The 17,841-nt window shown below is 42.1% G+C and overlaps 1 protein-coding gene across 1 annotated transcript in view; it reads left to right on the forward strand.

Moving 5' to 3' along the window:
* Positions 1-3,122: 3,122 nt before the first annotated feature.
* The window catches only part of SUCNR1 (succinate receptor 1), a 123,006-nt gene continuing 108,287 nt past the window's right edge, over positions 3,123-17,841 (forward strand). Inside the window, exons 1-2 of the mRNA XM_073673068.1 lie at positions 3,123-3,237; positions 5,169-5,528. Of these exons, the coding sequence (XP_073529169.1) occupies positions 5,526-5,528 (3 nt within the window). The 5' untranslated portion in view covers positions 3,123-3,237; positions 5,169-5,525. The remainder of the gene's footprint in view (positions 3,238-5,168; positions 5,529-17,841) is intronic.

Below are 17,841 nucleotides of genomic sequence, written 5' to 3' on the forward strand. Positions count from 1 at the left end.
TGAGAGGATCTGGAACTAAGTGAAGTCGATGCGTTAGCTGCCATCCATCCGACAACGGCTTCAATTTGGTCCTCCCGCAGCAGTGGGGTACTGCTAGCTCCTACAAAGCTGCGCATAAAGGACTGCTGCCTGGTAAAACTGGGGGATGCTGAGTCACTGGTGCCCGCAGCAGGCACAGAATCCCCACATCCTCTCCCTGCAGGCACAGAATCCTCACATCCTCTCCCTGCAGAAACTCCACGCCCACGACCACGACCACATGCCTTACTCCCTGCCTTCTTCATCTTGGTAGACTGATAAAGATAGGCAGAAAAGTACTAAGGGCTTAGTGTGCTTATTCCTGAACAGCTGCTAACAGGTATAAGAAACACTAATTTTATACAGTGTGGACTAGACTTTAATATGAGCTAATGTGGCTTACACAACTGTAAAGTGGAGTGTTTGGTGAACTTTATTTAGGTTTTTTTTGTCACAAAAAGACACTGGATGTGCCCAAAGATGTAATAACTATAGTATCACAAACTTTTTGTAGCTATTACAATGTATGAAGGTAACCTACAATGCAATAGATGAGGCTACAAAAAATAGGCTAATACTAATCTGGCTGGGGCTGCAGGGCACAATGCTGCAGAAAGGCTCCTCTATCTACTCCTATATAGTGTGTTTGGAACCAATGTAGCTGAATACGGATGGAACCACCACACTAATAGGAGAAATCAGGAAAAATGTTCAATTAGCAAAAAAGGACAATGTATGAGGCAGTGATGCACGCTGAGTGCACTACAACCAGACGTGGCTGAAGCACACACTACAGCGTGAGCTGCACTCACACACAGAGACGTTGCAGACAGGCGTGAACAGTGCAGATGCAGAGCACTGTGCACTAGCGCTGCAAGACAAAAAAAAATTCTCTATCTACTCCTATATAGTGTGTTTGGAACCAATTTAGCTGAATATGGATGGAACCAGCACACTAATAGGAGAAATCAGGAAAGATGTTCAATTAGCAAAAAAGGACAATGTATGAGGCAGTGATGCACGCTGAGCGCACTACAACCAGACGTGGCTGAAGCACACACTACAGCGTGAGCTGCACTCACACACACAGACCTTGCAGACAGCGGTGAACAGTGCAGATGCAGAGCACTGTGCACTAGCGCTGCAAGACAAAAAAAAAATTCTCTATCTACTCCTATATAGTGTGCTTGGAACCAATTTAGCTGAATACGGATGGAACCACCACACTAATAGGAGATATCAGGAAAAATTATGAATTAGCAAAAAAGGACAATGTATGAGGCAGTGACACACACTGAGTGCACTACAACCAGACGTGGCTGAAGCACACACTACAGGGTGAGCTGCACTCACACACAGAGACCTTGCAGATAGCGGTGAACAGCACAGAGAACTGTGCACTAGCGCTGCAAGGCACAGCGATTTATAAAGTAGCTTGGGTAAAGCAGAATAGACCAAATAGGTAGCTAAAACTGTCCCTCAGAGCAACAGCGTACTATCCCTAACTGAATTCACAGCAGAGTGAGCTCAAAATGGCGGCGGCGGCTTTTATAGTGCATCATGACATCATTTCAGCAGCCAATCACAGCCATGCTATTAGTTAACATGCCTACATGTCTAACAAGATGTGCCAACACTTCTTAGGATCCTCATTGGCTGAATAAAATGAAACTGGCTCATTGCATTATGGGAACTTCCGATTCTGGTATACGATACTGAAAAAGTATCGGAATTAAGTATCGGAATTCCGATACCGCGAATATCTGCCGATACCCGATATTTCAGTATCGGAATGCTCAACACTAGACCTGACACATCTAGTCATGTTAGGTTCATAGTGTTTGATTAAAATAAAAAAAGTATTTTGAAGAATTTTAAGCCAATATTCCTTCTTCTCACGTAGATACATTTATAGCATTCATGCATCTGTAATAGAAGGAGAAAAGTCTTTCAGAGAATCAATGCAAGATGTATGTAATAAGGAGAAAGAGCACCATCTGGTGAGCATTTCAAGTTTGCACGCTGGACCTGGTCAGGTGACCTCCAGCGCGCAGTGACTGAGGTGATTTCAGCGCCAGACACAGAGAGATACGTGAAACAGGCCGGACGAGCTGAAGGAACCAGCGAGAGAGACCAAGGTGAGAGACCCGTAAGGCAAGATGGGTGGCTGCTGGTGAATGACCGCGGGATTCAGCGCAGCGGTCCCTCTGGTGTCACGGCTACGGAAGAGGACCGGGACTTGGATACGACATTAAGGAAATGTACAAGACTCTCCTACTCACAACGTGGTAAACTGCCCCGATGGACAGGACAAGGAGAGGATGGAAACGAGTCGTGAAGGAGAGATCTCGTCAGCAGAAGCCGACGAGTGTCATCACTGAACAGGGCTGTCACTTCAACTGCTCCCTCACGGTACCGGGAACAATCGGGTTTAGGGTATCAGGTTGGGAGGGGGATGGGTGAGGTGGAACAAGCTAAATGGGATCTAATTGACTTTGTCAGAAAAAGACTTAAAGGCCTAGCGGGAATAACCGGAGACCCCCGCTAGGACTATTTTCAGAACCAATGGACTTCAGTGCTAATCCCATATTTGGGCTAGATACAGTATTTTAGAGAAGAATTTTATTGCTATTGTTATTGCTATTGTGAGGTATTGTGTGTTATTGCTATTGTTATTGCTATTGTGATAGTGTTCTCATTACTAACCCCTGTTGCAATCCCCGTCAGCTTGTTTAATATATATATATATATATATATATATATATATATATATATATATATAAATTGTTATTTATAGCTATTTGACTGCCCTCATTTTGTGACTCTGCGCGATGCATTCTGACACCTGCATTACACATCTATAACATCTCCCAAAGTTTCATGGAGCCATTCAACGTCAAAACAGCCTGTTGGCATGTATATATGTTTCCACTTGCCAACCATTAAATCTATAAAGCTATTGTTAGTCAGGTTGCAAATTCAGATCTGCTGCTTCTGTATGTTTCCTGTATTAGAAATGTTATTTCCTCTAAGAGCAAACCCTACCTTCTTCCATCCAAACTAGCCCCCCTCCAGGATATTTACCCTGAAAAAGCAGGATATTCAGTAAAAGTGTTTGATGTTCTGTGAAACGTTCATTGCCAAGTCTATTCTCGGAAATTCACAGTCGTACTGACTAGTAACTTTCAGTCAGTAAAAAGACCTGAGACCTGCATTTAGGTAAGTCTTTAAAACAAAATTTTGCATCCACTAAAATTTGCACTTTTTGCACATTGTTATCCACCCAAATAAGATGTCATGCCATCCCTAAAGATCTGGTGACTTTGACCACTTGCATCTACAGAGGAGAATATTCCCAAACTATGTTTATATTGCAGTTTATTCTTTTTTCTCTTCTGGTTAAGAAAAGATAAAATATGAGAAGAATGCTAATCATGGACACTGAGAAACGCTACCCCTTAGACTTCAGTCCAGAGCCTCTCACCTAGCCAAATCAGTTCTCATACTTTTCACTGATGAGGGCCAACAGCCGGAAACACCGTGTCTGCAAATTGAGATTCTGATTTGGCTTTTATCCTAAGTCATATTGCACGACTCGTTAAAGGGTTGATTGCGACTTGTAGGATTGCTACTTCCAATAGGTGGCGCTATAGAGTACAAGTCCTCTTTTTCTCTGAAGAGGCAATTTGCATATTAAAATAATCTCCAAATTTTACGTCCAGGAATTTATACACAGCTAATTGTATTGTATATAATGTAACACTCGTATTTAGGCATAGAAAAAGTGGAAAAGTGTAAAGAAAAGCAGAGGTTTATTCTCCATAGATAGTAAGGTAATGTACAGTATGTTAAAAAAACAAACAAGTAAAGGACTTTTATTGTCCTGTACACGGAAGCTTTTTGTGCTTAAAGGAAACCTGTTACCATAAAAATGAAGACTAATCTGCAGGCACTATGTTATAGAGCAGGAGTAACTTAGTAGATTGATATATAGTTTTGTGAGAAAATATTCAGTATAACCTATATTTTAATCCTTTAATCCTTTGCTCTTTCTGGGATTTTTGGTCCAGTGGGTGGACCGATCAGTGATAGATTTCCTTGTATACTGCTCCCCCCAATCTATAAAATGGTACTGGAAGGTTGAACTGCATTTTCAGGGTGACAGGCTCCCTTTAAAGATCTATTTATATGTTTTAAAGAGGACCCAACAGCTTTCCTGACATGACAGTTTTAGAAAATAATTATATTTTCAATAAAATTACAATTCTAGAGCATCTTTTCTTATAACTCTTTAGTGTACCATTACTCTTGTTCCTCCTTGAAATGTATGAATAAATTGACAATTAATTGAGAGTAGGTCCCTATATGCTATTACACTGTCCAATCAATGCACCTAGTATTAGGCCACGTTCACACGTTCAGTATTTGGTCAGTATTTTAACTCAGTATTTGTAAGCCAAAACCAGGAGTGGAACAGAGGAAAAGTATAATAGAAACACGTCACCACTTCTGTATTTTTCACCCACTCCTGGTTTTGGCTTACAAATACTGAGGTAAAATACTGACCAAATACTGAACGTGTGAACGTGGCCTTAGATTATGCAGGGACACAACACTTTCATGACAATGATAGTAAAACCTATTTGTCAATTTGTTCCAAATTTTGTAGGTGAAATAACAGAGAAACAACACATCACAGAGTCTCCTCAACTGTAGCATTAAAGTGAATAAATAGTATTTATTATTACAGACATGTCAAGAGAGCTTTAAATAGAAGTCTCATGGTAATCTTCAAAATTGATATTATTATAGATCGGGGCCTGAGAATGTTATTACAGTTCTTAGATGTTACCAAATTGTTTTCATCATTCATACATGCATTAGTATAATCAAGGTGCCGTGTAACTGTTGTAGAAAGCTGTGCTTGGGTAAAAGCTACAAGTACAGGTATATTTGGCACCCAGCGTGCAGAATACTTACTGTTAAGCACCCTGAAATCCCATTATGTTGATAGTAGTAAAAATATATACCATTACATTACTACTCATCATCACTGCGGGAACTAAAAGACTTACGTATAAAAGATGACTCATATTATATACTGCTTCATTTACCATATAAAATGCAATCTTTTATTATACATCCTACAGTGCATCTGAGTATATGGTAATTACAGAAAAAAAAGTGAAGAGCTTGAAGAGAGAACTGATGCAACGTCAGCAATCACTTTTATACCTGATTTTTAGTTCCAAAAATGAATCTGACTTAAACATGGAAGGTTGCTTATGGATGGATGTTGTAAACCATATTTCTTCCTGTTGGTTGCTAACCACGATGTGAGTTTGGCTACGCAGGCTCGTTACTTATGTTTGAATTATTAACCAGCATTACTCAAGATATGCAAATGAGTCTATTACAGCTGCTCTCCGTATACACAGAGAAGTCATAGAACTCACACAGTGTCACTGGCTGGTAGAGGATTGCAAGCATTAGGATCGTCTGATACAATGGTAAGTGAAGCCATACATCGCACACTCGTACTATTAACTGACTCCAGTAAGTATTGATTGTTACTGGCCTATATACTGTAGTTATTCAAAGTTTCATAGTTCTAATGTTGAAGGTAGACTTAGGTCCATCGAGTTCAACCTGTAGCCTAACAATTCATTGCATTCTTTACTGTAAGTCTTATAATAGCTGAAGATAAATTTATATTTACTGTTCTTCCTTAAAATGATGCAGGATATTGATAATCTGAGTTGTTATTAACTCTAGAGCTGTGTTTTCAGTTGCTAATAAAGATTTCTATAGTACTCAAATATGTTGGACATAGAATATTCATATATGACCTTTGTGAACCAGAGTTTAGTTAGTCTTTGACACTTGACATTTAAGTTTGATGCGATCAATAAGCTGCTGACGTAACATTAAAACAAGATCATTAGGAGGTATATTACATAATATCCCATAATATCTATTTATGTCTGTTTATCTATCTACAGTATATATCTACACTATCTATCTATCATTTCCAATGTAACCATATGCTAATTTTGAAATATAAAAATGTATGTATATGAAAGTATATTTTATGACAACTCAGTTGCTCATGGGATCTTCTTGGATAGAGAGGCATAGCCTATTTCTCAGTCTATGAATGATGATTTTGGTAAATTTCATCTTTTTGAGAAGCCCGCAAACTTCTCAAAAGGTGAAAGTAAAACAGCGGATTTGTATTGGGCTTCTCTTGGAGTAAAAGTATCAGCTGGAAAATGCAAATATAGTGTAAAATACACTATTGCTCTGCTTTATTCAAGGATACACATTTTAAATGTGGACCGTTGTCTCCATCATATGACATAAAAAGATCAGACCACTCTTGAAGTGTATAGTCCTTGAAAACACCTCACTAATGATACTTCTCCAAGAGGTGCCCAACACCCATCTTAACTATTTTGTCTAAATCCACTGCTACTACCAAACAGGAAGGTCACAATAAACAGAAAAGCCTACACTTGTGTTGTGACTATTGGAGTATAAACCCAACAGGTGACCCTTTTGCCCAAGGAATTAAACAAGGATGATAGGGGTACTGCTACTGGTGTTTGGACATACTTCTTTGGGGGTTTTTTCAATACAAAAATCCTTAGATTTCACACACTCGACATTGTCCAAACAGTAGCGCTGTCTTCTCTGTTTTGCAATTTTTTAAATTATCTTACTACAAGAGAGGGCTGAAGGCAGGAGAGAGTGATAAGAAGCACGTGGAAATACTGTTCAGTACGTTACCTACTATGCTTTTGAGGGTTCCATAGGAGCGAGCTTACGAGGTGCTATCACTAATGTGCAGATGCTAAGCTGGCAAGAGGAGCTGTTGCTGCTTTATAATGGTGGCCTGAGATAATCATAGCAGCACCATGTAGAGTTCTGTGTAGGCTGTCACTGATGCAGTAAGGGATGACTGTGTTTTCAGCCCTAGAAATGGTACTCTGCGAAAGTCTGTGAAAGATGTCAGCAACAAGAGTAGGCAACTTAATTGGGTTGTGGAGTAATATAAATACTAAGAGAGAATGCTGTTGGACGTGTAAGGGTCTTTGTGGGACTTCAGAATGGAGAGGATTGATAATTAGTGTGTAGTGGATTAGCTGCCCTGAACCTATGGTGTGTGCCTAAAAGTTTGGCCCAGTAACATAATGGACTGCAAAAGAGGGAGGGTTGGTGAAAGAAGAGCTTTCAAGAATAGAGGCATGTATAACTGATAAAACAAATTCTGCAAATGTCTGTATTAAGGGAGCCACAAGTCTAAGGTCTACATAATGATAACATTGAAATACCCGAAATTAGAGCTCATTTGTTTGTAGTACTTTTCATGTGTTTTAGAACAATATATAACAATAGTAGCAATTAGAGCTGAGTGGATTTTTTGAAATTCAAATTCGCTGACTTTGCAAATCTGCCCCAAAATTGTTATGCGCGTCAATTAAATTTGCGTGAATCGTATAAATTAAAAGTCTCTAATTGTCTGGATAATATGTGTAGAGCGCTGTGAGTTCCCCTTGGAGTCAATTGAAAATGTTTTGACCTTTGTAATGCAAGCAATGTCCAAATAACTTCCACTTATCTGGCTAAAGGAAAATGTATGGGAACTAGTGATGAGCGAACATGTAGGCAGAGTCTGTATCAGGAGTGCAGCAAGGACTGGTACGCAACCTAACACAACTTAAACTGCAGAACTGAAAGGTTCCACTACAGCCAACCCAATAGATGGAGATGCAATCAGGATTCCCCACATTTAAAAAAAATTGTGGCAGACACTAGCAATGTCTAATCAATTTCACTACAGTAGAAATAGTGTAAATAAGACCCACATCTTCCAGTACAGCCAACCCAGGAGATGGAGACCTAACCAGTAGTGTTCACATTGCCCTAAATGAGGGCCTAACACCACCGAAGTGGCATCAATGTCATCAGACTACAAGTAGTTTAATGCAGACTCAAACCTGTCCCACAACAGCCAACCCAATGGATGGAGACACAATTAGAATTCTCCACATTTCCCAAAATTAGGGTCTAAAACCTGCAGCAGCAGCAGCAAGAGCAGGCACAGAAGCCATATCACAGACTGCAATTTCAAGAGATCAATGCAGCACACTGAAAACAACAACATCGCCTACTCTGTACAGTCTGCACTTGGGGTACAAAAGTCCTTGGAGAGCCATGACTTGTTCATCTTGATGAAAGTTAGGCGAACTACACTTTCAGGATACAGCCGGGTGCCCTTATCTGTCAAGACACTAACAGCAGCGCTGAAGACACGTTCAGAGAGAATGCTGGCTGCTGGACATGATAAAACCTCCAAGGAGTAGAGATGAGCGTTGTTCTACTCGAACTGTTCGCCAATCTCAAATTCGAGCTGTTTTGGGCGGTGTTCGAGCCGGTCGGCGAACACGAACAATTTGAGAAAAATTCGGCTGTTCGAGGTTATGTTCGATAACTGTTCGTGCACCAAAATCATAACTGGATTTTTTCTCAGTAATGATGAAAATTAATGTTAATACGCAGTTTGAGTGTACAGCGGGGCGGGGGGAGGGGCAGGGGATGGATCTCTGCAGGAACAATGAAGATCTCCATTTTTTTTTCTCTTTCCCGCATTTGCAGTGGGGAGGTGCAATCTGTCAGCCTATCAGCAGCGCACACACGGAGCGAAGTGCTTTTTTTCACACAAGCAAGGGCATGTGTGATTGGCAGTGTATGTCACATGTCCTTGCCCTATAAGACCAAGCCATTTTCCCCGTCGCCACCATTTTCTCACTGCTGCAGCTGCGTGTTAGACGGCACCGCTGTTGCTGTGTGCGCTATACCTTGTTAATTTCAAGCCAATTTTCGCACAAATATACAGATAGCTTGGGAGTAGGGAATAGTTGTGATTGCAGTCCTTTTAAGGACTAGGTTACAGCATTTCCTACGACTTTTATCAGGCAGGTCTGTGCTCTTAAATAGATAGATTGTGGGAGTAAAGACTAATTGTAATTGGAGTCCTTTTCAGGACTAGGTTACATCAGTTCCTATCAGTTTTTGCCAGGCAGGTCTGTGCCAGTGCTGTGCAAGTTTTTTTCACAGCATTTGGCTGAATCTAGCAAAGCTAATCCTTTTTGGCCTATTGCAGAGTGTGTTAGTCAGTGGAGTAGCCTATCTGTGTTGCAAGATATACCACCTGTGTATAGAATACCAATTTTTTTACTGCACCTAGTGAAGTAAAATCTTTTGGGCATAGCATCATTCTATTAGTCCATCTATACTGACCTCCATCAGGTTGCAAACTGAATATAATTTTTTTCTGCATCTAGCTCTGAAAAAATATTTGGGCTTCTAGCGGTGTGTGGGACTTGGTCTATTAGTCCATCTATACTGACCTCCATCAGGTTGCAAATTAAAAATGATTTTTTTCTGCATCTAGCTCTGAAAAAATATTTGGGCTACTAGCAGTGTGTGGGACTTGGTCTATTAGTCCATCTATACTGACCTCCATCAGGTTGCAAATTAAAAATAATTTTTTTCTTCATTTATCTCTGAAAAAATATTTGGGCTTCTAGCAGCGTGTGGGACTTGTTCTATTAGTCCATCTATACTGACCTCCATCAGGTTGCAAATTAAAAATAATTTTTTTCTGCATCTAGCTCTGAAAAAATATTTGGGCTTCTAGCAGTGTGTGGGACTTGGTCTATTAGTCCATCTATACTGACCTCCATCAGGTTGCAAATTAAAAATAATTTTTTTCTGCATCTAGCTCTGAAAAAATATTTGGGCTTCTAGCAGTGTGTGGGACTTGGTCTATTAGTCCATCTATACTGACCTCCATCAGGTTGCAAATTAAAAATAATTTTTTTCTTCATTTATCTCTGAAAAAATATTTGGGCTTCTAGCAGCGTGTGGGACTTGATCTATTAGTCCATCTATACTGACCTCCATCAGGTTGCAAATTAAAAATAATTTTTTTCTGCATCTAGCTCTGAAAAAATATTTGGGCTTCTAGCAGTGTGTGGGACTTGGTCTATTAGTCCATCTATACTGACCTCCATCAGGTTGCAAATTAAAAATAATTTTTTTCTTCATTTAGCTCTGAAAAAATATTTGGGCTTCTAGCAGTGTGTGGGACTTGTTCTATTAGTCCTTCTATACTGACGTCCAGCAGGTTGCAAATTGAATATAATTTTTTTCTGCATCTAGCTCTGAAAAAATATTTGGGCTTCTAGCGGTGTGTGGGACTTGGTCTATTAGTCCATCTATACAGACCTCCATCAGGTTGCAAATTAAAAATAATTTTTTTCTGCATCTAGCTCTGAAAAAATATTTGGGCTTCTAGCAGTGTGTGGGACTTGGTCTATTAGTCCATCTATACTGACCTCCATCAGGTTGCAAATTGAATAAAAAAATTTTCTGCATCTAGCTCTGAAAAAATATTTGGGCTTCTAGCGGTGTGTGGGACTTGGTCTATTAGTCCATCTATACTGACCTCCATCAGGTTGCAAATTAAAAATAATTTTTTTCTGCATCTAGCTCTGAAAAAATATTTGGGCTTCTAGCAGTGTGTGGGACTTGGTCTATTAGTCCATCTATACTGACCTCCATCAGGTTGCAAATTAAAAATAATTTTTTTCTTCATTTAGCTCTGAAAAAATATTTGGGCTTCTAGCAGTGTGTGGGACTTGTTCTATTAGTCCTTCTATACTGACGTCCAGCAGGTTGCAAATTGAATATAATTTTTTTCTGCATCTAGCTTTGAAAAAATATTTGGGCTTCTAGCGGTGTGTGGGACTTGGTCTATTAGTCCATCTATACTGACCTCCATCAGGTTGCAAATTAAAAATAATTTTTTTCTGCATCTAGCTCTGAAAAAATATTTGGGCTTCTAGCAGTGTGTGGGACTTGGTCTATTAGTCCATCTATACTGACCTCCATCAGGTTGCAAATTAAAAATAATTTTTTTCTTCATTTATCTCTGAAAAAATATTTGGGCTTCTAGCAGCGTGTGGGACTTGTTCTATTAGTCCATCTATACTGACCTCCATCATGTTGCAAATTAAAAATAATTTTTTTCTGCATCTAGCTCTTAAAAATTATTTGGGCTTCTAGCAGTGTGTGGGACTTGGTCTATTAGTCCATCTATACTGACCTCCATCAGTTTGCAAATTAAAAATAATTTTTTTCTGCATCTAGCTCTGAAAAAATATTTGGGCTTCTAGCAGTGTGTGGGACTTGGTCTATTAGTCCATCTATACTGACCTCCATCAGGTTGCAAATTAAAAATAATTTTTTTCTTCATTTATCTCTGAAAAAATATTTGGGCTTCTAGCAGCGTGTGGGACTTGTTCTATTAGTCCATCTATACTGACCTCCATCAGGTTGCAAATTAAAAATAATTTTTTTCTGCATCTAGCTCTGAAAAAATATTTGGGCTTCTAGCAGTGTGTGGGACTTGGTCTATTAGTCCATCTATACTGACCTCCATCAGGTTGCAAATTAAAAATAATTTTTTTCTTCATTTAGCTCTGAAAAAATATTTGGGCTTCTAGCAGTGTGTGGGACTTGTTCTATTAGTCCTTCTATACTGACGTCCAGCAGGTTGCAAATTGAATATAATTTTTTTCTGCATCTAGCTCTGAAAAAATATTTGGGCTTCTAGCGGTGTGTGGGACTTGGTCTATTAGTCCATCTATACTGACCTCCATCAGGTTGCAAATTAAAAATAATTTTTTTCTGCATCTAGCTCTGAAAAAATATTTGGGCTTCTAGCAGTGTGTGGGACTTGGTCTATTAGTCCATCTATACTGACCTCCATCAGGTTGCAAATTGAATAAAAAAAATTTCTGCATCTAGCTCTGAAAAAATATTTGGGCTTCTAGCGGTGTGTGGGACTTGGTCTATTAGTCCATCTATACTGACCTCCATCAGGTTGCAAATTAAAAATAATTTCTTTCTGCATCTAGCTCTGAAAAAATATTTGGGCTTCTAGCAGTGTGTGGGACTTGGTCTATTAGTCCATCTATACTGACCTCCATCAGGTTGCAAATTAAAAATAATTTTTTTCTGCATCTAGCTCTGAAAAAATATTTGGGCTTCTAGCAGTGTGTGGGACTTGGTCTATTAGTCCATCTATACTGACCTCCATCAGGTTGCAAATTAAAAATAATTTTTTTCTGCATCTAGCTCTGAAAAAATATTTGGGCTTCTAGCAGTGTGTGGGACTTGGTCTATTAGTCCATCTATACTGACCTCCATCAGGTTGCAAATTAAAAATATTTTTTTTCTGCATCTAGCTCTGAAAAAATATTTGGGCTTCTAGCAGTGTGTGGGACTTGGTCTATTAGTCCATCTATACTGACCTCCATCAGGTTGCAAATTGAATAAAAAAATTTTCTGCATCTAGCTCTGAAAAAATATTTGGGCTTCTAGCGGTGTGTGGGACTTGGTCTATTAGTCCATCTATACTGACCTCCATCAGGTTGCAAATTAAAAATAATTTTTTTCTGCATCTAACCCAGCCAATAGTTTTGGCCTAATACCACAGTTTGGCCACTCAGCTCTGCTCGGTTACCATCCATTGTTTTTTTGTGCAAACAACTCCAGAGTTGTGAATTAGTTAACCACTAAAATGAGTGGAAAAAGGCCTGCTGCTCGTGGAAAGGGGAATAGGCGTGTTGGGAAGGGGAAAAAAGGTTGTGTCCGTGGGGTAGGTGCAGAAGAAAGACCATCTTCCAGCCAAACTAAAATGTCTACTTCTTTTAGCGGACAATGTGATAAGATCCCTTTCTTACGGCCACGCCAATCGCTACAAATTCCAGATGAGGCACAAAAACAGCAGGTGCTTCAACGGATATCAAGTGCTCCTTTAAGTGGGCTCTCCTCCACATCAACTTCAACATCACAAATACTCCAGTCCTCAAAGGTGTCACCCAAATCGCACTTGCTTCCTCACAGCTCCCAAATCTCCAGCTGCCCGTCTGAGTATGAGGTAGAACAGATGGTTGAGTCTGCAGAGCTGTTTACTCATACTATAGCCTGGGAATCAGAGGTCGACTCCAGCGCTTCTGTGAATCCAGACGAGGAAATGATCTGCACTGATGCCCAGAATCTTTATGAGTCGGATCCAGGACCAGACGCAGAAGGTTCTGACCATAATGTAGACCCTCATTCCCAAACTGTAACTCCTGTTGGTGGAGACAATGAGGAAGACGATGATAAGACTCAAATACCTGATTGGAGCGACAACTTTAGTTTTTTGTCAGGGCAGGAACAGGTTGGCTCTGAGGACGACGGGTGTGATAACGCACAGGGTGATGATGATGAGGTCGGAGATCCCACTTACTGTCAACCCACAGTCAGCCAAGAGATGAGGTCAGCAGAGGAGGTGGAGGAAGATGCTAGTGACGACGAGGTCAGGTTGCGCCTTCCTGGACAGAGACGTAGTACTGGAAGCACGTCAACAACTGCATCCTCAAACACAACTCTGCCTCTCACCACAAGTCGTGGTGGCTCTTCAGGTCGCATGGGTGCTAAGCCTTGCATAGCCTGGGCATTTTTTCAGATCGATAAAGATGACCCAACTCGTGTTATCTGTAACATTTGTCAGCAAAAGCTAAGTAGAGGCCAAAAAATACATAGTTTGAGTACTTCATGCATGAACCGGCACATGGACATGAAGCATAAGTTGCAGTGGGAAGCTCAGTGTGCTACAATGCGGTCTAGCCGGCCGGGCCAACCACCGTCTGCCATATCTTGTGCATCCGCGGCCTCTTCATCCTCTGTGACTGGGGGGACAGCAGTCACACCTGTTTTGGGGCGCAGACCTGCCACCTCTTTACCCGCAACAGCCAGCGTGATTGGCAGGTCATCATTTTCTTTGGATGTGGTAACACCAGCTGGTCTTGAGCGCTGTCCGACATCGATAGCACCACCTTTGGATCAAGGCAACCTAACATGTCCGCCTGCATCTTCCTCACAGACCGGCAGTTTGCCGGGGACACCCTTATCAACCCCGTCTAAGCACAATAGCCAGCCCTCGGTCCCTCAGATGTGGACAAGTAAAAGACCATTTCCTCCTAGCCATGAGAAAGCTAAGAGGTTGAATTTCACCATCTGCAAGCTCTTGGCTACAGAAATGCTGCCTTTCCGCCTGGTGGACACAGAAGATTTTCGAGACCTTATGTCCGTCGCAGTGCGCCAGTACCAGATGCCCAGTCGGCACTACTTCTCAAAGAAAGGTGTGCCTGCGCTCCACCAGCATGTCGCACACAACATCACCGCTTCTTTGAGAAACTCTGTGTGTGACAGGGTGCATTTCACCACAGACACTTGGACGAGTAGGCATGGACAGGGGCGTTACATGTCGCTGACTGGGCACTGGGTAACTATGGTGACAGCAGGACAAGGGGCTGCTGTCCAAGTCTTGCCGTCCCCACGAGTTGTGCGTCAATCCTCTTTATGTCATTTTTCCTCCACTGCTTCTGCCTCCTCAACCTCCTCTCGGTCTTCCACCTGCACCCAAAGCCTGTCTGGTCATGCCACAAGCTTTCTAACTGCGCAGAAGGGATCCTGCACACCTCCTTACTATGCTGGCAGTAGGGCTCAACGTCATCAGGCGGTTTTTACATTGAAATGTCTGGGAAATGTGAGTCACACAGCTGAGGAGTTGTGGTCAGCTCTGGAGAACCAATTTCATGAATGGTTGTCTCCACTGGACCTGAAACCAGGGAAGGCCGTGTGCGACAATGCTGCAAACCTGGGTGCGGCCCTTCGCCGGGGCAATGTCACACACGTGCCTTGTATGGCTCACGTGTTGAACCTGGTTGTCCAGCAATTTTTAGCCCACTATCCCAGACTAGATGGCCTTCTGCAGAGGGCACGGTCGCTGTGTGCTCACTTCCGCCGTTCGCATCCCGCAGCTCAGCGACTTACATCTCTACAGAAGTCGTTGGGCCTGCCACTTCACCGGCTAAAATGCGATGTGCCTACCCGGTGGAATTCAACTCTGCACATGTTGCAGCGACTGTGGCAGCACCGACAAGCCCTGGTGCAATACGTTCTGACGTATAGCCTGGGCCAACGAGATTCAGAGGTGGGGCAAATCACGCTGGAGGAGTGGTCTCAGATCAGGGACCTATGCACCCTTCTGCACAGTTTTGAAATGGCGACGAAGATGTTTAGTGCTGACGATGCCATTATCAGCATGACTATTCCGGTGATTTACATGCTGGAGCACATGTTAAACAGAATTCGGAGTCAGGTGGTGGCACAAGAGGAGGTGGAGGAAGTAGAGGAGGAGGAGTTGTATGCGGAAGGGCTAACATCTGCAAGGTCCAGACGGTCGGCAGCACCAAGGCGGCAGGCATGTGAGGGTGGGGGAGATGGTTTAACCAGGGCGCATGGTAGCAGCCAAACTAGTGAGGAAGGTGCAGGAGCCCAGGAAGAAGTGGAGGACGAACTGATGGAAGACTCATCAGATGAGGGAGACCTTGATCACATTTCTGTTGTGCGAGGTTGGGGGGAGAGGACAGAGGAAGGAAGCATGATTGTTACCTCGCCACCAACACAACAGGGACTTGGTGCTCCTGGATGCGCAACACACATGAGTGCCTTCTTGCTGCACTACCTGCAACATGACCCTCGAATTGTGAGAATTAGAAATAATCCTGACTACTGGGTTGCCACACTGTTAGATCCCCGGTACAAAAGTAAATTTGCAGAAATTATTCCTGCCATTGAAAGGGATGCACGCATGCAGGAGTATCAGCAGAGACAGTTGCAGAATCTTACATGTGCTTTTCCACAAAATACCAGTGGTGCACGTAGTGAATCTCACAGTTCCAACTTGCCAACCGTGGGACCGTCAAGTGTTCAGCACTCAAACCGTAACAGAACCACAGTATCTGCTGGTAACATCAATTTTGCGGAATCATTTCACCACTTTTTTAGCCCATCCTTTGCAAGGCCACAGGAGACAAGAAGTCTGACACATAGTCAACGCCTAGAGACGATGGTACAGGAGTATCTCCAAGTAAACATTGAAGCCACGACTGTGTCACTGGACCCTTGCTCTTTTTGGGCTTCCAATCTGGATAAATGGCTGGAGCTAGCCACTTACGCCTTGGAGATCTTGTCATGCCCCGCAGCCAGCGTTCTGTCTGAACGTGTGTTCAGCGCTGCTGGTGGTGTGCTGACAGATAAGCGCACGCGGCTCTCCACTGATAATGTAGACAGACTCACGTTCATAAAGATGAACAAATCATGGATCCGAAACGACTTTTCTACCCCTGTGTCATCCTGGGGAGAGTAAAAGCTTGATGATTGGTTAAAATCACCCTACCAACCGTTTTAAGCTTTCAAATTACTAATCATGTTTATCTGTATCTTGACTGGAAAATAATTTGGGCTTTGTAGCAGTGTGCAGCACTGATCCTATTAGGCCATCTATAATAAGCTTCACCAGATTTAAAATTAAAAATAATTTTTAGCTGCATCTAGCCCGGAAAATAATTTTGGGGCTCCGAGATGCGCAAGACACATAAGTGCCTTCTTGCTGCACTACCTGCAGCATGACCCTCATATTGTCAGAATTCGAAGTAATCATGACTACTGGGTTGCCACACTCTTAGATCCCCCAAACTTTTCGATCAACCTTTTCATTTTAATAAAGACCAAAAAAATGGTCATTTTTGAAATTATAAGCATTAGCAGGTTGTTAGAAACTGAAATCAAACAGTTTTCAACTCAAAACTTTATTCTAGGTGATGTTACATTTTCACATAGGACCCCTTGTTCGAAAGGAGCTTCTGAACTCTCTCGTCCATTGAATTTGTCAGGTTTTGGATGGTTTCTGCTTCAATTGTTTTGCATGAGGACAGAATACCCTCCCAGAGCTGTTGCTTAGATGTGAACTGCCTCCCGCCATCATAGACACTCCTTTTAATGATGCTCCAAAGGTTCTGAATGGGGTAGAGGTCAGGGGAGCATGGGGGTCACACCATAAGTTTGTCCCCTTTTATGCCCATATCAGCCAGAGATGCAGATGTTTTATGTGCAGCATGAGATGGTGCATTATCATGCAGAAAAATGATCTTGCTGTGAAATACACGGTTCTTCTTCTTGAACCATGGCAGGAAGTGCTGTTTGAGAAAATCCACATACATTATGGAGTTCATCTTTAGCGCCTTCAGGGATCCTAAAGGGGCCGACAATCTCTCTCCCCATGATTCCAGCCCAAAACATTACTCCACCTCCTCCTTGTTGGCGCTGTAGCCGTGTTTGCGTGGGGTGTCCATCAACCAGCCATCCTCCACTCCATTCATCTGGACCATCGAGCGCTGCACGGCACTCATCCGTGAACAAAACAGTTTTGAAATCAGTCTTCATGTAATGTTTGGCCCACTGGAGCCGTTTCTGCTTGTGTGAAGTGGATAGAGGAGGTCGACAGGATGGCGTATGCACAGCTGCAAACCTCTGAAGGACCCTGCATCTTGTTGTTCGGGGGACGTTGGAGGCACAAGCAGCTTCAAAAACTTGTCTGCTGCTATGACAAGGCTTTTTTGCCGCTGCTCTTTCAACCTGACGTAATTGCCTGTAGGAAAGAGTCCTCAATTTGCCCTTATCAGCACGCACACGTGTGTACTGTGAATCAGCTACATACTTCTTGATTGCCAAGACACTTCATCCTGATCATCGCACAATGTTGATTGTAGTCATGCCTTGACCTAAACACTCCACAATTTGTTGCTTCTCAGCAGCCGACACATCCTTTTTCTTTCCCATTTTGGCAGAAAATGTAGG

The sequence above is a fragment of the Phyllobates terribilis genome, unplaced genomic scaffold (assembly GCF_046119375.1).
Source record: "Phyllobates terribilis strain yellow unplaced genomic scaffold, ASM4611937v1 Scaffold_3__8_contigs__length_932513732, whole genome shotgun sequence".
In the NCBI taxonomy this organism is placed as follows: domain Eukaryota; kingdom Metazoa; phylum Chordata; class Amphibia; order Anura; family Dendrobatidae; genus Phyllobates; species Phyllobates terribilis.